Source organism: Diceros bicornis, chromosome 2 (genome assembly GCF_020826845.1).
Source record: "Diceros bicornis minor isolate mBicDic1 chromosome 2, mDicBic1.mat.cur, whole genome shotgun sequence".
Taxonomy (NCBI): Eukaryota; Metazoa; Chordata; class Mammalia; order Perissodactyla; family Rhinocerotidae; genus Diceros; species Diceros bicornis.
In genome coordinates this window covers 50,099,470-50,122,101 of record NC_080741.1, presented here as the reverse complement: position 1 = coordinate 50,122,101, position 22,632 = coordinate 50,099,470, and the positions used below count along the sequence as shown (strand labels likewise).

Here is a 22,632-nt window from a genome sequence, read left to right as displayed (position 1 = left end):
TAGACCTGGTTCATCAATAAATTTTGATTAGTTTGAAAGTACTAATATTTGATGAACTGAGCTAGTCTCAGATTTATTCAATCAGGATTCTAGATACAAATTTTTGATGGTGGCTTTTAACTTCATTTTAAAAGACATTTTAGGCATTTCAAGAAAGAAGGTGCTTTCACAAAGTTGCATGGATGTGAGTGTTACCCGGTTACCGTGCTAGAATCCCTGGGGTGATTCTGGATGTTATCTTTCCACAACTACCTGTGTGACTGAGAGCATGGGCTATGAAGCTAAGACTGCCTGCCACCCAGTCTGATTCCACCTTTGTTAGTAGAGTGAGTTATTTAACCTTTCTTGCCTTAGATTCTTTATCTGTTAAGTAGTACCTCATAAGGTTTTTGTGAGAATTAAGAGACTTAATACCTATAAAATGTTTAGGCCAGATCCTGGCACATAAATGTTAGATGTTGTTATTCTGTCTCCACAATTTCCAGCATTCTATTTCATCTTGATAAAATTTGCTTTTGCTTCTATATTGATTAGGATTAGGTATGTCTGTGAGTGGCAGAAAATCTAAAATAACAGCACTTAAAGGAGGCCTGAAGTACAGTAGTCCAGAGCCAGTAGGACAGGGAGCTTCATGAAGTTCCCAGAGATCCAAGTCATCCTATCTTGCTACTCTGCAAGCCTATTTCTGCTCTTTTCTAGAGTTGAAGGTCAAAAGATAATTAAAATTAAAATAGAAATAGCAGTGTAACTATGTTATTTTTGGAATATTTGGAAATATAAAGTAAATCTTAGGAGAAATAACCAAAAGAGTTGATGTTGTTGTCTCCAGGGAACAGGAATTGAGAGTAAGGAGAGATGAATTAGAGGACTGCTGTATGTGTTGATAATGATGTTTTCTCAGTTATAGCCTTAAGTACTATTTGGCTTTTAAATTTGTGACATGTAGTAGTTTGATTAAAGACAAAATTTTTAGAAAACTAGGATTATATCATACTGTGCTCATGCTTTTTTCACATAATGTATCTTGAAGGTCTCCCTATCAGTTCATATAGATCTATTGCATTCATTTTAATGGCTGCATAGAGGTTTATACTCTAGCTATACCAATATTTCCTTAATTTCTTTCTCTAGAAAATTTTTATTTCTTTTTTTTTGCTATTACGTACAATACTATAGTAATTATATGTGTGTATATATACACACACATATATACGAGTGTGTATGTAATGTGTTTGTGTACGAGTGTATATATATGAATTTTGTTTAGAATATATTCCTAGAAGTGGAATTGTTGCTAGGTAAAAGGCAGTTCACATTTAAAATTTTGACAGAAACTGCCAAATTGTCTTCCAAAATTTTAAGATCACTGTGGTGACTGTGTGGAGAATAGATTGACATGGAGCAAGTTTGGCAGTGGGAAGACAAGTTTGGAGGCTGTTGCAGTCATCCAGGCAAGAAATGATGCACTTCAGATTAGGATAACAGTGGAGATGGAGAAAGGTAGACTGATTCAAGAAATAAAGTGGGAGGGAGAACAGATGGAGTTGTTAATGAAGTAGATGTGAATAATGAAAGAAAGGAAGGAGTCAAGGATGATTCAGGTGGACCAGTGACGTCAGTTCAAGTTGCCATGTGAGATGCAACTTACTTGCCATGGCCAGATCAGATGACTTCATAGATACTTTGCAACTCTGACATTTTGTGATTTTTGCAATCTATGACAGCACCCTTATTTATAGATTGAATGATATCCGTATTGAATACTTTGCCTTTTATAATTGTGGGGATATAATTTTATTTGATTGATGTTTGTGGAGTAAACATTGAGTCTGTCACTAAGCTGTATAGAGTTTATTTTCCGTACATCTCTGGAATCTGTTTGTTTTCCTCACACCTGACCTAAGCCACTACTTTCCTCCACCAGTTAGAGTTGAAGTCATCTTTGTCCAAACTGTGATGACTCCCCTTGCTCCAGTTCCTTCATATTTTAACAGAAGTGCTGTGTCCACAGCTGGTCCACTTACAGGGAACATTTCCAAGTGTTTCTGTTCGGTTCTACCTTGTGTGGGGTGTCCAAGTCCCCCATCCTCTTTCCACTGGTCTTATCCATTTATCCAGGATGTTCGGGAAGCAGAGAGCCTGCAATTGGAGAATCAGTGGAACAAGAGAGACAGGTATTCTATACTGGAGGACTTTCTTGTCACTCTCTAGTACTTGGTTGGAGAGTTCTTTCCTTCCTTTTCTCCCAATTTATGCTTCCTCTCCCCTTAAGCTTTGGTTGCTGTTCTTCAGACTTCCTGTTCTGGTTTTGCAGTCATTTCCAAGGGAATCTTTATCAGGTGTTTTAATCTTTGTTCCTGCTCTCCTCCCCGAGCTGGAGGAGAAAGAAAATACATAGATGTAACGGGTTTATTACTTCTAAATATTGCTCTACCAGGATGGCTTCCAAAGTGGCTCTTGCTCACCTCTTGACCCTCATCTCTGTGCTCTTTTCCCACATTGCTCATGTTCATGCCATAGCATACTCCTTTCATTTCCTGAAATCACAAGGTTGCTCACTTTCCAACCCAACCGTGCTTAGACCTTAGACCTGTCTGTAGACCTGGGACCTTCCTTCGCTCTCTCTAGACACTCTTCCTATGTGCTCACAGAGCACTCTGTACTCGCCTGTGTTGTATATATCATACTGTTATGATTATGACATGATTATTTATGGTCACTCCTCAGCCAGCTTCTAAGATCTTTGTGGGTGGGGCCATATCTCAATCACTTTTATTTCCCCGCTGGATAGCACAGTGCCTGTCATTGAAGGGCTCAGTAATTATTTGTTCAATGAATGAATATGTATTTGCCACCAACCAATATTGAGTGATTTTTATTTAGGTCAAGGATAGAGGAATTAGTCAATATGGAAGAACAATATAGAGGGAAATTGTGATTTTAGAGAAAGCTATTTTAATAATAGTTGGAAGGCAGGTTGCAAAAGCCTCAAAAAAAGAGTGGTCATGGTACAGCATAGGGAATATATTCAATAATATTGTAATAACTTTGTATGGTGACAGAAGTTAACTAGACTTATCGTGGTGAGCATTTCGTAATGTATATAAATATTGAATCACCATGTTGTACACCTGGAACTAATATAATATTATATGTCAATTACACTTCAATAAAAAAGGAAAAAAAAGAATTATTAGCCCACAGAACAGCTCATTTGAGAAGCTTGGTGTTTGAGGGAAGTAGCTATGTGAATTATATAATTAGTGGCCCTAGCAGGATCAGATAAGAGTCTTTCCGTAGGTAGGTAGTGGGAAGGTGAATATCAGATGTTGGACAGACAAGAGACAAGGCTCAATGAAGTGGGCCTCATTATTAGCACAGGTTCACATATACTAGCAGAAACTACCATACCAAAGCAGACGCACCATTGGAGCTTTTGTTTAAACTTTGATGACCATGTACCTAGTTTAAGCAACACAAGGTTTGACAGAAAGAGAGAAAAAGTAAAGAAAGAATAGCAGCGTTCTTTCCCTCTTTTGACCCACAGAGAAAGCAGAATGAATTTATATGTATGAAATCATGGTGGATTTCTTTTCTTTTCTTTTCTTTTTTTTTAGTTGTGAGCCAACAGTGAGCCCTCTAGTTTACTGATTGGGTCTCAGGACCCTAAATGGGTTGCCCAGCACTTTTCTTGGGTTTTTCTTGCCTCATTGAGTGGTCCTCCCCTGACACTCTGCTTCTCCCTCATCTGTGTTTCCAGGCACTCTGGAACGTTTACAATCCCCTAAAAACTTTCTTGCCTTTGGGGCTTTCCTCAGGCTATTTCATCTGCCCAAGGTACACCTGGCCTATGGGGGCCTAGCACACCTGCCACCCACTGGTGGCAGCCCTTCCTGGCAATCCCGTCTTTGTGATTAACCACTCTTATGGGCCTGCCCTAACAGCTGCTTTGTATTCCACTGTTGAGATTTACTGTGCTGGGCTTTGTTATACTAGTCCCCCAAACACAAGGCCCTCAACAATGCCCTGTTCCCATCATCTGCCTCTGTACACAGTCGGTGCTGCTAACATCCTACCAACCCAACTCTGAGTTGAATGTTCCTGCTCTTTGCCTTTTCACCTGCTGTGGAATCTTGTGTCCTTCTGAGCTTGCCCTCCCCTAGTTGTGCTTGGATTATGTTCTCTATGTTTTTATGCCATTTCCTGCTACATTCATAGTGAAGATTTTTTTTATCTTGTATATCACGTTTGAATTTAAAATAGGAGAGACTTTTGGAACTGTTTTCGAATTCTCCAGCATGTTCTTAATGTTCGCATGTAATATTCTACCTACTCAAAGAACCATGTTTTAATTTTCGGGGCATGTCAGCATTTAGGAGTTCATTTCATCAGGAATGATGAATTTTAGTTTCTACTGATATTGCTCTTGTTAATGTTTTTGAGGTATATATTTTCAGATGAGGTAACCTAAATTTCAAGTCTTTCTATTCCCTATCAGTATTTGTTTATAGTAGAAAAAGAACATTTTAGGCATTGTTTTCTGCTGGAAGATTTTCTCATACTTGTTATATGCTGGTTGAATGTTTTGTCTTATCTACATAAAGTCTGATGTGCTCTGTTTTGAGCTCTCTAAGCAGTGGTGAAATTAGAAAAAGGTGGCCTCGGAGCCGGCCCCGTGGCTTAGCAGTTGAGTGCACGCACTCCGCTACTGGCCACGCGGGTTCGGATCCCGGGCGCGCACCGACGCACCACTTCTCCAGCCACGCTGAGGCCGTGTCCCACATACAGCAACTAGAAGGATGTGCAACTATGACATACAACTATCTACTGGGGTTTTGGGGAGAAAAAAAAAAGGAGGATGATTGGCAACAGATGTTAGCTCAGAGCCGGTCTTCCTCAGCAAAAAAAGAGGAGGATTAACATGGATGTTAGCTCAGGGTTGATCTTCCTCACTAAAAAAAAATAAAAAAAAGAAAAAGATGATCTCTTTGACTGCTGTAGTCATTGATTGCATTCTCTGTGTGCCTTTGGCTTATGTCTTACTCCAACTGTAGCTGTTTCTTCTGACCCTATAAAAGCTTATAAGACGTGTACTACTTAAAACTTAAATAACACATAGGTTTATCAGGCAGCATGTTATTACCCATTTTGTTTACCTTTTCATCCACTCAGTCATTCATTCAAGCTAAATGCCTTAAGTCTCTTTTGTTTTTAATTGCATTTTCCACTGCAAATCAACTTTTTTTTTTTTTACACTTTTTTTTTTTTTTTTTTTTTTTGTGAGGAGATCAGCCCTGAGCTAACATCCGCCAATCCTCCTCTTTTTTTTTTGCTGAGGACGACGGCCCTGGGCTAGCATCTGTGCCTATCTTCCTCCACTTTACATGGGACGCCGCCACAGCATGGCTTACCAAGCAGTGTGTCTGTGCGCGCCCGGGATCTGAACCAGCGAACCCCGGGCCGCCGCAGCGGAGCGCGCGCACTTAACCGCTTGCGCCACCGGGCCGGCCCCAAAATGCTATGAGGTAATTTTTTTTTTTTTTTTTTTTTTTTTGGTGAGGAAGACCAGCCCTGAGCTAACATCCCATGCCAATCCTCCTCTTTTTTGCTGAGGAAGACTGGCCCTGGGCTAACATCCATGCCCATCTTCCTCTACTTTATATGGGACGCTGCCACAGCATGGCTTAACAAGTGGTGGGTTGGTGCACCCCCGGGATCCGAACCGGGGAACCCCGGGCCGCCGCAGCAGAGCACACGCACTTAACTGCTTGCGCCACCAGGCCGGCCACTTTACACTTTTGAACTCTTTCACAATAACAGGGAATGGTTTAGGAATTTAAAAAATAATTTTGTCTTTTTTGTATGGTATATGAAAATAGTAATTTTAAGTTTGCACTTTAAAATTTTACATCAGTATATTATAAAATAAATTTAGTGAATTTCAACAAATTGTTTAAATTTACTTTTAAAAAACTATGCATGCATTTAATTTACTTTGAATTAGTTATATAAAAACATGATTTGACAACAGAATAAAAATGAAACTTTATCATATTTGATTTGATGACCTACATTTAGATTGATTTTTTAAATATTTGTTAGAAAAAATTCAACACTACTGAAAAGTTGTAAGAACAGTGGAGTCCTAGAATGACCACTTGGTAACATTTCACCACGCTTCCTTTATCTCTCACTTCCTCTTTATATGCACATGCGCATGTGTACACACACACACACATTGTAATGTCAATCTTTGCTTTACATATATTTTTAAAATTTTTAAATTGTGGTCAAATACATATAACACAAAATTTACCTTTTTTTTTTTTTTTGATTTTTATTGATATTTTAATGGTTTCTAACATTGTGAAATTTTGGGTTGTACATTTTTGTTTGTCCATCACCCCATATATGACTCCCTTCACCCCTTGTGCCCACCCCCCCACCCCCACTGCCCGGGTAACCACAGTCCAGTTTTCTCTGTCCGTGTGTTGGTTTATATTCCACATATGAGTGAGATCATACAGTGTTTGTCTTTCTCTTTCTGGCTTATTTCACTTAACATAATACGCTCCAGGCCCATCCATGTTGTTGCAAATGGGACGATTTTGTCTTTTTTTATGGCTGAGTAGTATTCCATTGTATATATATACCACATTTTCTTAATCCAATCGTCAGTCAAGGGACACTTAGGTTGCTTCCACTTCTTGGCTATGGTGAATAATGCTGCAATGAACATAGGGGTGCATAAGCCTCTTTGGATTGTTGATTTCAGGTGCGTTGGATAGATTCCCAGTAGTGGGATGGCTGGATCATAGGGCATCTCTATTTTTAATTCTTTGAGGAATCTCCATACCGTTTTCCATAGAGGCTGCACCAATTTGCATTCCCACCAGCTGTGTATGAGGGTTCCTATTTCTCCACATCCTCTCCAACATTTGTTGTTTTTTGTCTTGGTGATTATAGCCATTCTAACGGGCGTGAGGTGGTATCTTAGTGTTGTTTTGATTTGCATTTCCCTGATGATTAGTGATGCTGAGCATCTTTTCATGTGCCTATTGGCCATCTGTATATCTTCCTTGGAGAAGTGTCTGTTCATTTCCTCTGCCCATTTTTTGATCGGGTTGTTTGTTTTTTTGTTGTTCAATTGTGTGAGTTCTTTATATATTATGGAGATCAACCCCTTGTCAGATGTATGTTTTGCAAATATTCTCTCCCAGCTGGTTGGTTGTTTGTTCATCTTGATTCTGATTTCATTTGTCTTATAAAAGCTCTTTAGTCTGATAAAGTCCCACTTGTTTATTTTTTCTTTAGTTTCCCTAGTCTGGGTAGGCATGTCATCCGAAAAGATTCCTTTAAACCCAATGTCAAATAGTGTGTTGCCTATATTTTCTTCTATGAGTTTTATAGTTTCAGGTCTCACCTTCAGGTCTTTGATCCATTTTGAGTTAATTTTTGTGAATGGCGATAGCACATGGTCCACTTTCATTCTTTTGCATGTGGATGTCCAGTTTTCCCAACACCATTTATTGAAGAGACTTTCCTTTCTCCATTGCATGTCCTTAGCACCTTTGTCGAAAATTAGCTGTCCGTATATGTGTGGTTTCATTTCTGGGCTTTCAATTCTGTTCCATTGATCTGTGTGTCTGTTTTTGTACCAGTACCATGCTGTTTTGATTACTATTGCTTTGTAGTATGTTTTGAAGTCAGGAATTGTGATGCCTCCTGCTTTGTTCTTTTTCTTTAGGATTTCTTTAGCTATTCGGGGTCTTTTGTTGCCCCATATAAATTTTAGTATTCTTTTTTCTATTTCTGTGAAGAATGTCATTGGGATTCTGATTGGGATTGCATTGAATCTGTAGATTGCTTTAGGTAATATAGACATTTTAACTATGTTTATTCTTCCAATCCACGTGCATGGGATATCTTTCCATTTCTTTATGTCATCGTAGATTTCCCTCAATAATGTCTTGTAGTTCTCATTGTATAGGTCCTTCACCTCCTTGGTAAGATTTATTCCTAGGTATTTTATTCTTTTTGATGCAATTGTAAATGGTATTATCTTTTTGAGCTCTCTTTCTGTTAGTTCATTATTAGCATATAGAAATGCAACTGATTTTTGTAGATTGATTTTGTACCCTGCAACTTTGCTGTAGTTGTTGATTGTTTCTAACAGTTTTCCAACAGATTCTTTAGGGTTTTCTATATATACAATCATGTCATCTGCAAATAGTGAGAGTTTCACTTCTTCGTTACCTATTTGGATTCCTTTTATTCCTTTTTCTTGCCTAATTGCTCTGGCCAAAACCTCCAGTACTATGTTGAACAGGAGTGGTGAGAGTGGGCAGCCCTGCCTCGTTCCTGTTCTCAGAGGAATGGCTTTCAGTCTTTCCCCGTTGAGTATGATGTTAGCTGTGGGTTTGTCATATATGGCCTTTATTATGTTGAGGTACTTTCCTTCTATTCCCATTTTATTGAGAGTTTTTATCATAAATGGATGTTGTATCTTGTCAAATGCCTTCTCTGCGTCTATTGAGATGATCATGTGGTTTTTATTCTTTGTTTTGTTGATGTGATGTATCACGTTGATTGATTTGCGGATGTTGAACCATCCCTGCGTCTCTGGTATAAATCCCACTTGATCATGGTGTATGATCTTTTTAATATATTGTTGTATTCGGTTTGCCAATATTTTGTTGAGGATTTTTGCATCAATGTTCATCAGCGATATTGGCCTGTAATTTTCTTTCTTTGTATTGTCTTTGTCTGGTTTCGGTATCAGGGTGATGTTGGCCTCATAGAATGATTCAGGAAGTGTTCCATCTTCCTCTATTTTTTGGAATAGTTTGAGGAGGATGGGTATTAAATCTTCTTTGAATGTTTGGTAAAATTCACTGGAGAAGCCATCTGGTCCTGGACTTTTATTTTTTGGGAGGTTTTTGATTACTATTTCAATCTCTTTACTTGTGATTGGTCTATTCAGATTCTCCATTTCTTCTTGGTTCAATTTTGGGAGGTTGTATAAGTCTAAGAATTTATCCATTTCTTCTAGATTGTCCAATTTGTTGGCATATAATTTCTCATAGTATTCTCTTATAATCCTCTGTATTTCCATGGTATCCGTTGTAATTTCTCCTCTTTCATTTCTAATTTTATTTACTTGAGCCTTTTCTCTTTTTTTCTTAGTTAGCCTGGCTAAGGGTTTGTCTATTTTGTTTATCTTCTCGAAGAACCAACTCTTTGTTTCATTAATCCTTTCTACTGTTTTTTTGGTCTCAATATCATTTATTTCTGCTCTGATTTTTATTATTTCTCTCCTTCTGCTGGCTTTGGGCTTTGTTTGTTCTTCTTTTTCTAGTTCTGTTAGGTGTAATTTAAGGTTGCCTATTAGGGCTTTTTCTTGTTTGTTAAGGTGGGCTTGTATCGCTATGAGTTTCCCTCTCAGGACCGCTTTTGCTGCGTCCCATATGGTTTGATATGGCATGTTATCATTTTCGTTTGTTTCCAGATAGTTTTTGATTTCTCCTTTAATTTCATCAATGATCCATTGGTTGTTCAGTAGCATGTTGTTTAATCTCCACATTTTTGTCACTTTCCCAGTTTTTTTTTCCTGGTTCATTTCCAGTTTCATAGCCTTATGGTCTGAAAAGATGCTTGTTATGATTTCAATCTTCTTAAATTTATTGAGGCTTGCTTTGTTTCCCAACATATGGTCTATCCTAGAGAATGTTCCATGCGCGCTTGAGAAGAATGTGTAGTCAGCTGTTTTTGGGTGGAGTGCTCTGTATATGTCTACTAGGTCCATCTCGTCCAGTTTTTCATTTAAGTCTAATATTTCTTTATTAACTTTTTGTCTGGATGATCTATCCATTGCTGTAAGTGGGGTGTTAAGATCCCCTACTATTATTGTGTTGTTGTTGATTTCTCCTTTTAGGTTTGTTAATAGTTGTTTTATGTACATTGGTGCTCCTATGTTGGGTGCATATATATTTATAAGTGATATGTCTTCTTGATGGAGTGTCCCTTTTATCATTATATATTTCCCTTCTTTGTCTTTCTTAACCTGTTTTATCTTGAAGTCTACTTTGTCTGATATGAGTATGGCAACACCTGCTTTCTTTTGTTTGCCATTAGCTTGGAGTATTGTCTTCCATCCTTTCACTCTGAGCCTGTGCTTGTCTTTAGTGCTAAGATGTGTTTCCTGAAGGCAGCATATTGTCTGGTCTTGCTTTTTAATCCATCCTGCCACTCTGTATCTTTTGATTGGAGAGTTCAATCCATTTACATTTAGGGTAATTATTGAAATATGAGGGTTGAATGTTGCTGTTTTGTCACTTATTTTCTGGTTCTTTTGCATTTCCTTTGTTTCTTGTCCCATTTGTTTTGGACTGCCAATTCAGTTTGGTTGTTCTGTCTTATGGTTCTTCTAGTTTTCTCTTTGTTTATCATATGTGGTTTTAATTTGATTATTTGTTTAGTGGTTACCTTGAGGTTTGGGCGAAAAATCTTCTGTATGAGATAGTCCGTTATCTGATAGCCTCCTATTTCCTTATACTAAGTCAATTCAGTCACTTTCCTCTTCCCCTTCTAAGTTGCTCTTGTTATACCTTATTCTATCTTGTGTTGTGGCTGTGTGTTTACAGTGATGAGGTTAAATTTATTTTTGGTGAATTTCTTCCTTTGATCTTTGAGTTTAGTATTTAAGTGGTTGCTAACCTATTCCGGTAAAGATCTACTATTTCTCTGATTTTGTCTACCTACTTTTCTCCTTACTCCAAGCTTTGTGTTCCCTTTCTCTTCTTGTTTTCAGGCCTGAGGGCCTTCTTGAGTATTTCTTGTAGTGGCGGTCTCGTGGCCATGAACTCCCTTAGCTTTTGTTTATCTGGGAGAGTTACTATTTCTCCATCATATTTGAAGGATATTTTTGCTGGATAGAGTATTCTTGGCTGAAAGTTTTTGTCTTTTAGTATTTTGAATATATCATTCCAGTCTCTTCTAGCCTGAAAAGTTTCTGTTGAGAAATCCGCTGAGAGCCTGATGGGAGTTCCTTTGTACGTTATTTTTTGTTTTTGTCTAGCTGCCCTTAATATTGTTTCTTTGTCGTTGACCCTGGCTAGCCTTACCACTAGGTGTCGTGGTGAAGGCCTTTGTCTGTTAATATGTATAGGAGTCCTGTTGGCTTCGCTTACTGGTATTTCCTGCTCCTTCCCCAGATTTGGGAAATTTTCAGCTATTATTTCCTTGAATAGGCTCTCTGTTCCTCTTTCCCTCTCCTCTTCCTCAGGAATACCTATAATTCTTATGTTACATTTTCTAATAGAGTCCGATATTTCTCGGAGTCTTTCTTCATTTCTTTTTAGTCTTAGTTCTCTCTCTTCTTCCATCTGGAGTATATCTGTATTCCTATCCTCTAAAGTACTAATTCTTTCCTCCATATTGTCAGCTCTGTTCTTTAAAGATTCCAGATTCTCCTTTATCTCCTCCATTGTGTTCTTCATCTCCATCAGCCCTGATAGGTTTTTCTTTATGATTTCAATCTCTTTTGTGAAGAAACTCCTAATCTCATTTAATTGTTTGTCTGTGTTGTCTCGTATTTCGTTGAGTGTTTTTATGATAGCTATTTTGAAATCTCTGTCATTTAGTTTATGGATTTCTGTGTCTTCGGGGTTGATTTCTGGGTGCTTGTCATTTTGTTTCTGGTCTGGTGATTTCATATATTTTTGCATTGTGGTTCCTGTGTTGGTTTTGATTTTCCTCATCCTGGAAGTCTCTGGTTGCAATTTCCACCTGCCGCCACTGTGTGGTGGTAAAGGGCTGTGTAGTCTAAGCCCCCTGCGCTCTGCCCCAGTTTTTCTGCTGCGATCCGCAGTTTTGTTTTGTTTTGTTTTGTTTCTTTTCCCCACTGCGATCCACGGGTCCAGTCCAGTTTATTCAGGTCTGCCTCGGACCGCTAGATCTGGTCGAGCTGCAGACTCCGGGTTGCGGGGAGGGGGGAGCTCTCTCTTTTGCCCTCTGGGTCCCTGACGTGGGAGGCTTCTCGTTTGCCCCTCTTTATCCGCTCTCTGGGTTGCTCAGATGTTGATGGTAGCCCTGTGGCTCCTCTGAGCCCTCTGTGCGGGAGTTTCCCACTGGCTGAGAGAGCCCGAAGAGCTACAGTTTCCCGCCGAGGGCCGCCCCTCCCCCCTCTCTGGGAGCCGCGCGGACCGGATCGCTGATCTGATGGGGAGGGAGCGGAGTTCTCCTTACCTCTCCCCACTTCCTCCGGGGGCCCAGCACGTTCCGCTCTCAGATGTGCGGCAGTGTGGATCCCTCCGCTCCAGCTTTTGACTGTCTGGGATTCCGTTGTTGGTCTGTGGCTGTTACTTTTGTTGTATTTTGTGGGGGAAGAATTCACGGGAAAGCTCACTCCGCCATGATGCTGACGTCACTCCCCAAAATTTACCATTTTTAAGTTACAATTCATTGGCATTAAGTACATTCACAGTGTTGTGCAAGCATCATCACTCTCTATCTCTAGAACTCTTTACATATTGCAAAACTGAAACTCTGTACCCATTTAAGTAACTGTACCAGTTATTTATAATTGAAACTCTGTACTATTTAAATAACTCCTCCCTCCCCCTAACCCCTGGTGACCATTATTCTACTTTCTCTCTCTATGAATTTGACTACTCCAGGTACCTCGTATAAGTGGAATCATACAGTATTTGTATTTTTGTGACTGACTCACTTAACTTAGCATAAGATTTTCAAGATTCATCTATGTTGTAGCAAGTGTCAGAATTTCCTTCCTTTTAAAGGCTGAATAATAAATATCCCATTGTATATGTATACCACATTTTGTTTATCTGTTCATCCATTGATGGACGCTTGAGTTACTTCCACCTTTTGGCTATCCTGAATAATGCTGCTATCCCTTTCAGACCCTGCTTTCAATTCTTTTGGATATATACACATAAGTGGAATTGTTGGACCATATGGTACTTCTATTTTTAATTTTTTGAGGAACCACCATACTGTTTTCCACAGCAGCTGCAGCATTTTATATTCCCCCAGACAGTGCACAAGGGTTCCAGTTTCTCCACATCTTTGCCAACACTTATTTTCTTTCTTTTTTTTTTAAATAATAACCATGCTAATGGGTTTGAAGTGGTATCTTATTGTGTTTTTGATTTGCATTTCCCTAATGATTAGTAATATTGAGAATCTTGTCATGTGCTTATTGGCCATTTGTGTATTTTCTTTGAAGAAAAGTCTGTTCAAGTCCTTTGCCCATTTTAAAATCAGTTTGTTTTTTTGTTGTTGAGTTGTAGGACTTCTTTATTGGTGTAATAGATATATTATTTACAAATATTTTCTGCCATTCTATGGGTTGCCTTTTCACTCTGTTGATTTTCTTTTGATACACAGAAGTTTTAAATTTTGATGTAGTCCAATTTATCTACTGTTTGTTTTTTTTGCATATGCTTTTGGTATCATATCCGAGAAATCATTACTAAATCCAGTGTTGTAAAGATTTTCCCCTATGTTTTCCTTTAAGAGTTTTATAGTTTTAGCTCTTAATTTTACATCTTTAGTCCATTTTGAGTTAATTTTTTTTGCTGGGAAAGATTTGCCCTGAGCTAACATCTGTTGCTAGTCGTCCTCTTTCTCTTTTTTTTCCCTCCCTAAAGCCCCAGTACATAGTTATATATTCTAGTTGTAAGTCCTTCTAGTTCTCTGTGTGAGCCGCTGCCACAACATGGCTGCTGACAGACGAATGGTGGTGTGCCGTGCCCGGGGAACCAAACCCAGGCTGCCAAAGCAGAAAGTGCCGAATTTTAACCACTAGGCTATCAAGGCTGGCTCATGAGTTAATTTTTATGTATGTTAAAAGGTAAAGGTCCAACTTTATTTTTTGCATGTGGAGATCTAGTTTTCCCAGCACCATTTGTTGAAAGATTGTCCTTTCCCCCTTGAATGGTCTTGGCACTTTTATTGAAAATCAATTCACCATATATGTGAGAGTTTATTTCTGAGTTCTCTATTCCATGGGTCTGTATGTCTATCCCTATGCCAATACCACACGGTTTTGATTATAGTGTGGCTTGTGGTAAGTTTTGAAATCAGGAAGTATGAGTCTCCAACTTTGTTCTTTTTTTTCCGAGATGATTTTGGCTGCTTGAGATCCCTTGAGATTCTGTATGAATTTTAGGGTGGGTTTTTCTAATTCTGTAAAAAACACTATTGGAATTTTGATAGGGATTGCATTGAATCTGTAGATTGCTTTGGGTAGTGTTGTCATCTTAACAATATTAAGTCTTCCAGTCCATCAGCATAGGATATCTTTCCATTTATTATGTCTTTTTTTTCCAGCTTTATTTAGGTATAATTGACAAATAAGATTGTAAGATATTTAAAGTGCACAACATGATGATTTGATATACATGTACATGGTGAGAAGATTATTTAGGTCGTCTTTTTTTTTTTAAAGATTTTATTTATTTATTTTTTTCCCCCCAAAGCCCCAGTAAATAGTTGTATGTCATAGCTGCACATCCTTCTAGTTGCTGTATGTGGGACACGGCCTCAGCATGGCCAGAGAAGCGGTGCGTCGGTGCGCGCCTGGGATCCGAACCCGAGCCGCCAGCAGCGGAGCACGCACACTTAACTGCTAAGCCACGGGGCCGGCCCTATTTAGGTCTTCTTTAATCTAATTCTCTCCACAATGTTTTGTAGTTTTTAGTGTACAGATCTTTCACCTTCTTGGTTAACTTTATTCCTAAATATTTTATTCTTTTTGATGCTGTTGTGAATGGATGTTTTTTTTTTTAATTTCCTTTTTGGATGGTTCATTGCAATTGTATAGAAATACAATTTGGGGTGTTAATTTTATATCCTGCAACTTGGCTGTATTCATTTATTAGGTCTAACAATTTTTTTTGTGGATTCTTCAGGGTTTTCTGTATATAAGATCATGTCATTCTGCAAACAGAGATAATTTGAATTTTTCCTTTCCAATTTGGATGCCTTTTATTTCTTTTTCTTTCCTAATTGCTTTGGCGAGAACTTCCAGTAATATATTTACATAGAAGTGGCAAAAGCAGGCATCTTGTCTCACTCCTGATCTTAGGGAAAAAGCTTTGTCTTTTACCATTGAGTATGGTGTTAGCTGTGGGTTTTTCACGTATGCCTTTATCATGTTGAGGAAGTTTCCTTGTATTCCCAGTTTATTCATTTTTTTCTTTTAATCGTGAAAGAGCATTGAGTTTTGTTAAATGCTTTTTCTGCATCATTGAGATGATCATATAGTTTTTTTCCCTTCATTTTATTAATGTGGTGTGTATTGCTTGATATTCTTATGTTGAACCACCATTACATTCCTGGGATAAATACCACTGGTCATGGTGTGTAATCCCTTTAACATCTTGCAGAATTTGGTGTGCTAGTATTTTTTTGAGGATTTTTATGTTTATATTCATAATGGATATTTTCTTTACTTGTAGTGTCTTTTTGTGTGTGTGTGAGGAGATCAACCCTGTGCTAATGTCTGCCAATACTCCTCCTTTTTTTTTTTTTTTTTTTTTGCTGAGGAAGACTGGCCCTGGGCTAACATCCGTGCCCATCTTCCTCCACTGTGTATGGGACGCCGCCACAGCATGGCTTGCCAAGCAGTGTGTAGGTGCACGCCCGGGATCTGAACCGGCGAACCCTGGGCCGCCGCAGCAGAGCGCGCGCACTTAACCGCTTGCGCCACCGGGCCAGCCCCTACTTTCTTTGATTGGCTTTCGTATCAGTGTAATGCTGGCCTTATAACATATGAGTTAGGAAGTTTTCTCTCCTCTTCAATTTTTTGGAAGAGTTTAAGAAGGGTTGGTGTTATTTCTTTAAATATTTAGTAGAATTTACCAATGAAGACATCTGGTCCTGGGCTTTTCTTTGTTAGGTTTTTATTACCAATCCCATCTCCTTACTTGTTATAGGTCTGTTGAGATTTTTCTATTTCTTCTTGAGTCACTTTGGAAGTTTATGTGTTTCTAGGAATTTGTTTCCTCTAGGTTATCCAATTTGTTGGATTACTATTTTTTATAGTATTCTCTTATAATCCGTTTTATTACTGTATATTCAGTAGTAATGTTCCCACTTTTATTTCTGATTTTAGTAATGTGAATCTTCTCTTTTTTTGTGTGTGTGAGGAAGATCAGCCCTGAGCTAACATCCATACTAATCCTCCTCTTTTCCCCCAAAGCCCCAGTAGATAGTTGTATGTCATAGTTGCACACCCTTCTAGTTGCTGTATGTAGGACGCGGCCTCAGCATGGCCGGAGAAGCGCTGCGTCGGTGCGTGCCTGGGATCCGAACTGGGGCCGCCAGTAGTGGAGCGTGCACACTTAACTGCTAAGCCACGGGGCTGGCCCTGAATCTTCTCTTTTTTCTTAGTCAGTCAAAGAAGCAAATTTTAGTTTCACTGATTTTTGTATTATTTGTCTATGCTCTATTTTATAGTTTATCGCCACTCTGAATTTTCCTCTTTCTGCTAGCTTTGAATCTAGTTTGCTCCTTTTTCTCCTACTTCCTTAAGACATACAATTAGGTTATTAATTTGAGATCTTTCTTCTTTTTAAATGTAGGCATTTACAACTATAAATTTCCCTCTTAGCACTGCTTTCAGTGCATCCCATAAGTTTTGGTATATTGTGGTTTTGTTTTCACTTGTCTCAAGGTATTTTCTTTTCTTCTTTGTTTTTTTGGTGAGGAAGATCAGCCCTGAGCTAACATCTATGCCAATCCTCCTCTTTTTGCTGAGGAAGGCTGGCCCTGGGCTAACATCTGTGCCCATCCTCCTCCACTTTATATGGGATGCCGCCACAGCATGGCCGGACAAGAGGTGTATCGATGCGCGCCCAGGATCTGAACCCGGGCCGCCAGCAGCAGAGCATGCGCACTTAACTGCGATGCCACAGGGCTGGCCCTCAAGGTATTTTCTACTTTCCCTTGTGATTTACATCTATACATTTGGGTTTTTTTATTTTTATTTTTTGCTGAGGAAGATTCGCCATGAGCTAACATCTCTTGCCAATTTTCCTCTTTTTGCTGAGGAAGATTCACCCTGAGCTAACATCTGTTGCCAATCTTCCTCTTTTTGTATGTGGGTTGCTGTCACAGCATGGCCACTGACAGACGAGTGGTGTAGGTCCGCACCCAGGAATCAAACCTGGGCTGCCAAAGCGGAGCATGCCGAACTTAGCCACTAGACCACCAGGGCTGGCCCTACATCTATACGTTTAAGTCAATATTGTTGTGGTAGGTTGTTGGTAGTGACATTTTAAAATGATTTTTCCAGGATTTTTAGATTTTCCAGATTTTTAGATGTTTTAGATGTTTAGAGAGTGTGCCTTGCATTATAGTTTTTAATTTCAATGACTAGGTTTTTTTTTTTTTCATAGAAGTTCCAATTTTTTTTCAAGTCGTCTTGTTTTTGGTTGTATCTTATTCTTTTCTTTATTCTTTTAATTCCTTCTTTTATGTCTTTAATTGTTTTAAACGTACTGTTCTTATTTTATAGTAGTTCTGTATTCTTTTTTTTTTTTTTGTGAGGAAGATCAGCCCTGAGCTAACATCCATGCCAATCCTCCACTTCTTGGTGAGGAAGACTGGCCCTGGGCTAACGTCTGTGCCTACCTTCCTCCACTTTATACGGGACGCTGCCACAGCACGGCCTGACAAGCGGTGCGTTGGTGCGCGCCCAGGATCCAAACCTGGGCCACTAGCAGCAGAGCGCGCGCACTTAACCACTACGCCATGGGGCCGGCCCCTGGTTCTGTATTCTTGATATCTCACCCTTTGTTTGAGGTTTCCCCTGATGGCACCATGCTAAATTGTTTTATTGTGTGTTTTATGATTTTAGGTTATATGCTAATGTTTAGTGGAGCTTTATGGAAATCCCATGGGGCCTGAGTTGAGGGTTTGGTGTACATTTCATCTGTCAACCTGAGTGACAAGCATGTGTTTCAAATGATCAAAGCAAAGTCTGTCACACCCCTCAAGCTAGAATGCAAGCTCCATGAAATCAGGAATCTTTGTTTTGTTCACTGATACCTCCCAAATTGTCTACTACAGTGCATGGCACATGCTAGGTACCCTACCTGTATTTGTTGAACTGAATCTATCATCTTTCTTTACTGATGGAAGGGTTAATTTTGACTAATCCACTCTTTAGTTGAGGAAGTAGTGATGTACTATTATAAGTACTTTATATCAGTAATGGCTAGGGTTTTCATTTGAATTTTTGCCTATTTGTTCCAGTAACATAACCTTGACCCCATGCTATGCAAAAAGATAATTCTAGTCTTATCATGATGAATGGGCATTTGCCTCCATCCTGAGTCTGTGTTTGTTTCAGAGGCCTCACATTAGTTGAATTTGGCTCTATCAGCCATCTTCAATTTATTTTTCATTAATCCTCAAATTTCTGTTTTTGTGGAGGATGAGAAGGCATATTTTATTTTTTAATAAAAATAATCAGATTAAGCTTTGAAGCTAAAAAAAATCCTTCTTCAAATGATATGGTTTATTAGTGAGAATTTAGATAACCATCAAACATAAGGAATAATAAATGAAAAGTAGAAAAAATTAGCAAAGAGAAAAATTTTGTGGTTTTTTTTTTTTTTTCCAACTTAAAGACATGTGGTACATTTTTCTGATTAATACACTGACCAAGGGCAGGAGAAAACCCACCCATATTGAGGGAGAGTATAACTGAATGGTTAATTTATTTTTCAGTTTAGTGCAATGCTCGTTAAATTATTTTAAAATAAAATTTAAATGCTGTTATCTAGCACATCTTGAGATTATCCTTAAAGACTATTAAAGAAGAAAATTTAACTATTTTATATCATAACATTAGCAAGAAATTCGGTAGACTTCTTCATTTGGTATGATACAAATTAGATGGATCATGGATGTAAGCAGAAATAAAATTGCTACCTTGAGTTACACTGAAGTTATAAAGAACTTGTTTTCAAAGAGGTATAGTATTCTCTGTATTGTCTTTATATGATCATGTTGAACTACTATCTGTGGTTTATTATAGAAGAGTATGAATTGACCCACCAGTTGATATTGAAGTGCTTTGTCAAACATCTTTGCAAAAAGGGAGAATAAAAATGGGGTCATGTGACATGACTAAATATTGCTTCTTTTTTGTATTGCAGTTCCAATTCCTAACAGATTTGATCGGCGAGTATCAGGTATGTGTTCTCTTTCATAACATACTGGTAAAATGTTGTTTTAAGATAAGATTATCTTAAATAAAAATAAACTTATCTTTTTAATAAAGAGATAAGTTAACAGCACTACAGAACATTATAAAAATTACCCGTGATTCCTTCATTCTGTTTCATTTCAGGTTCTGAGTATTTTTGTATTGCTATAGCTTGTCTCGTTTGTCATTAATATTTTTCCATGTTCATAATTATGGCTTCTAAAAACTACTTTTCATATTACCATTTCTTGTATTCTAGATTATGTTGCGATTAACTTCTTGCATACATTTTGAGCCACTTAAATTATTTCCTCAGTTATAGTGCTGGGAGTGGCATTCTCTGGTCAGAAACTGAACATTGCCATAGCTTTTTCTATGTGTTACTTTCTAGAGACAGTCTACAAAAGAGATTGCAGGGAGAAGGACACCTTGCAAAGGCCTCTTTTCCACCACCATCTCACTAACGTGGACAGTGCCTTCTTCTTTAATTTAGATGTAAAATAGTACCTCGGATTGTTTTATTTGGCATTCCTTTGATTATTAACAAAAATGAGCGTTTTTCAAATATGGGAAATCTGTTTTTATTTTCGTATATGAGACTACTTTGGTAATATTTTTCCCTTTTATCTGTTATGGTCTAGATTTTTTAAATAAGTTTGAGTAAATTTCTGTCGTGATTTTTAACCTTTTGAAATTTTTTTGTGTGTGTGTGAGAAAGATCAGCCCTGAGCTAACATCCATGCCAATCCTCTTCCTTTTTTTTTTTCCCTTTTTCTCCCTAAAGCCCCAGTAGATAGTTGTATGTCATAGTTGCACATCCTTCTAGTTTGCTGTATGTGGGACGCTGCCTCAGCATGGCTGGACAAGCAGTGCGTCGGTGCGCGCCCGGGATACGAACCCCGGGCCGCCAGTAGCAGAGCGCACGCACTTAACCGCTAAGCCGTGGGGCCGGCCCCCACCTTTTGAAAATTTTAATGCAAAATTTTCCAAGTTGATTGTGCTACTTATTTTAGTTTTCCTATTTTTTGTTGACTCAAAAATATTAATATGTGACTGGTACCTCAAACACTGCCTGGCACATAGCAGGCACTCAGTAAATACTTATTGATTATATACATCTTCTTCTTTTTTTTTCATGATTGCTCCTAGGCTGAGAAGGTCCCCTTTTTTCATAGAGCTGATAAATATGTTTTCTGAAAATTTTTCTTATAAGTAAAATGTTTGACTTTTGATACATCTAGAGTTTATTTGGTTGTAGGGTTGGGATGTTAATGTATTTCAGAATTGCTATGCGAGCTGTATGTGTCACATCTTCTTTCATGTCCCCTTGTTTTAGGAAGGTTTCTTGATTTTAAATTATCATATGACCTAATAGCTAGTTGATAAGGCTCGGAATTCCTTTTCTATCCCTCAATCCTTTTCTTTGAGAAAATCTGTTCATTTATGTTTTCAGAACCAAAGTCTGTTAAAAGGAGACTGAAGAATGTGTCTTTATGTATAGAGAGTCATTTACAGAGAGGAAATAGAGTAGAGATTAAGGTTGTGCAAAACCCAAAAGGTATTATCTCCCATTTCTGTTCATCCCTGCCCTGCACCCCTTTTTTCCCAAAAGATTAGTAATATCCCTTGACATCTATAGGACAGATCTGGGAGATGGAGAGTACAGTGACATCTCCTCCAGAGGTCACAGATGGTGTTAACAGTTCAAAAATTGCTGCTTGAGCTTTCTGTCAGTGTAGTTCAGTCCTTGAACTCTTTGGAAGACTCAGGCAAGTACATGGTATCATCCCTCTCACTTAGATTTTGCAATCTTATTGAAGACTTAAGACTTTTTAATATCATTCAATGGTAAGTGAAAATAAAACATTTTTAAAAGAATCCAAAATGATTATGCAGGAGAGAAAATAGCCTGTAGCAATAGCCAACAGTTTTTGAGTGCAGACTATGTGCTAGGTGCACAGATTTAAGGTCTGTCTAAATTCCTGCCTTGTATTGTTGAATGTAATCCTCACATTAAAACTATGAGGTACATGTCATGATTATCCCCATTGTACAGATGAGGAAACTGGAAGCAAAGGAGAGGTTAAGTAACTTGCAACAGTCGAGGTGATAATGTGCCCAAAGGTAGTATGGGTCCTAAGTACTACCCTTCCCATCTCTAAGGACCCTTTTTTGTACCCTCTGGAACTCTTGTTCAGTCTTCAGCTAAATCCCCTAAATTCTCAGCCTCTTTTCTGAGTGCAGCCTTCATCTTTCTGCTCTAGCTGAAGCTTGGCTTGCCTGCAGGCTTCTCGAATGGTAGCTCTTTTCTCTTCCATCTTCTTTGTAACACTGATAGGAGATGAGTGAATGTCTTCATTGTTCCTCATTGCTGATTCCAGATCATTCTCTCTCCTTCCTCCCTAAAACCCTCAGCTTCAAACCTCACGTTATTATATTCTACCAGCCACTGCCCAACCTTGTTTTAGTCATGTAATAATCCCTGGATTGTTCCTCCATATGTCCACATAGATAGTCCTTCCAATGTCTGGCCCATCCATTCCTTGACCTCCTCTCCTCCAAGGATCTTGTCTTCCACCCCACTTCAGCCACTCACTCCCAGGGTTGTACTCTGATATGACAAGCATAACAACTCTTCATACTCTCAATCATTGATCCCAGTCTCCCACACTACCTGCTGTATTCCCAGCTCCTTTGCTGTCCTACTTCAACCCTGACAACTCATTGGTCCTGCCTCCTTTTCACTATTCCTCACTTCCTCTTTACTCACCTTGAATTCTTTGATCAGTGATTCTAATCACATCTTGGCACATACCCTCAATTTACTTTTCCCTTTTTACTTGCTTGGCTAAACCACACTCTGGTTAAGCCCAACTCTCCACTTACTGTGTGTCTGTATCACAGCGGTACTTGATAGAAGGAAAATACACAGCCCTGTTGACTGATCTTACTTTCAGTTTATAATCATTAACTTCTAGTAGGCTTCTGATGCCGGCAATCATACTGTGTTTCCATACTTCTTTCACTCTCCTGCTCTCCTGGATATGTCTTTCATACCTTCTCTCTCCCAAAACTTACAACACCTCCTCCCTGTCCTCATTCCTAGCGGATGTTCTAAGGAAATAGAAGCAACAGAGGAGAATTTCCGTAGACTTCCACGACCACATCTATCCTTCCTCACCTGCCTATGAGTCCAGTGTCCACCCGTACACTAGATCTCATCCCTTCATCCTTCCAACAGTTACCTCTGCTTTGTCTTGCATAATCTTTATCCTTCAATTGAATTATTCTTCTGAGCAAAGAAAAATTGTTGGCTGTCCCTTCTTAAAAAATAAAACTTTTTTTGTGTGTGTGAGGAGGACCAGCCCTGAACTAACATCCCATGCCAA

The 22,632-nt window shown here is 38.6% G+C and overlaps 1 protein-coding gene across 2 annotated transcripts in view; it reads left to right on the top strand.

Annotated features, from left to right (window-relative positions):
- PRKAR2A (protein kinase cAMP-dependent type II regulatory subunit alpha) overlaps positions 1–22,632 on the top strand; it is a 111,374-nt gene that overhangs the window by 36,238 nt on the left and 52,504 nt on the right. For both annotated transcript variants that reach the window (XM_058557847.1, XM_058557836.1), the window contains exon 2: positions 19,194–19,229. In XM_058557847.1, coding sequence (XP_058413830.1) covers positions 19,194–19,229 — 36 coding nt within the window. The remainder of the gene's footprint in view (positions 1–19,193; positions 19,230–22,632) is intronic.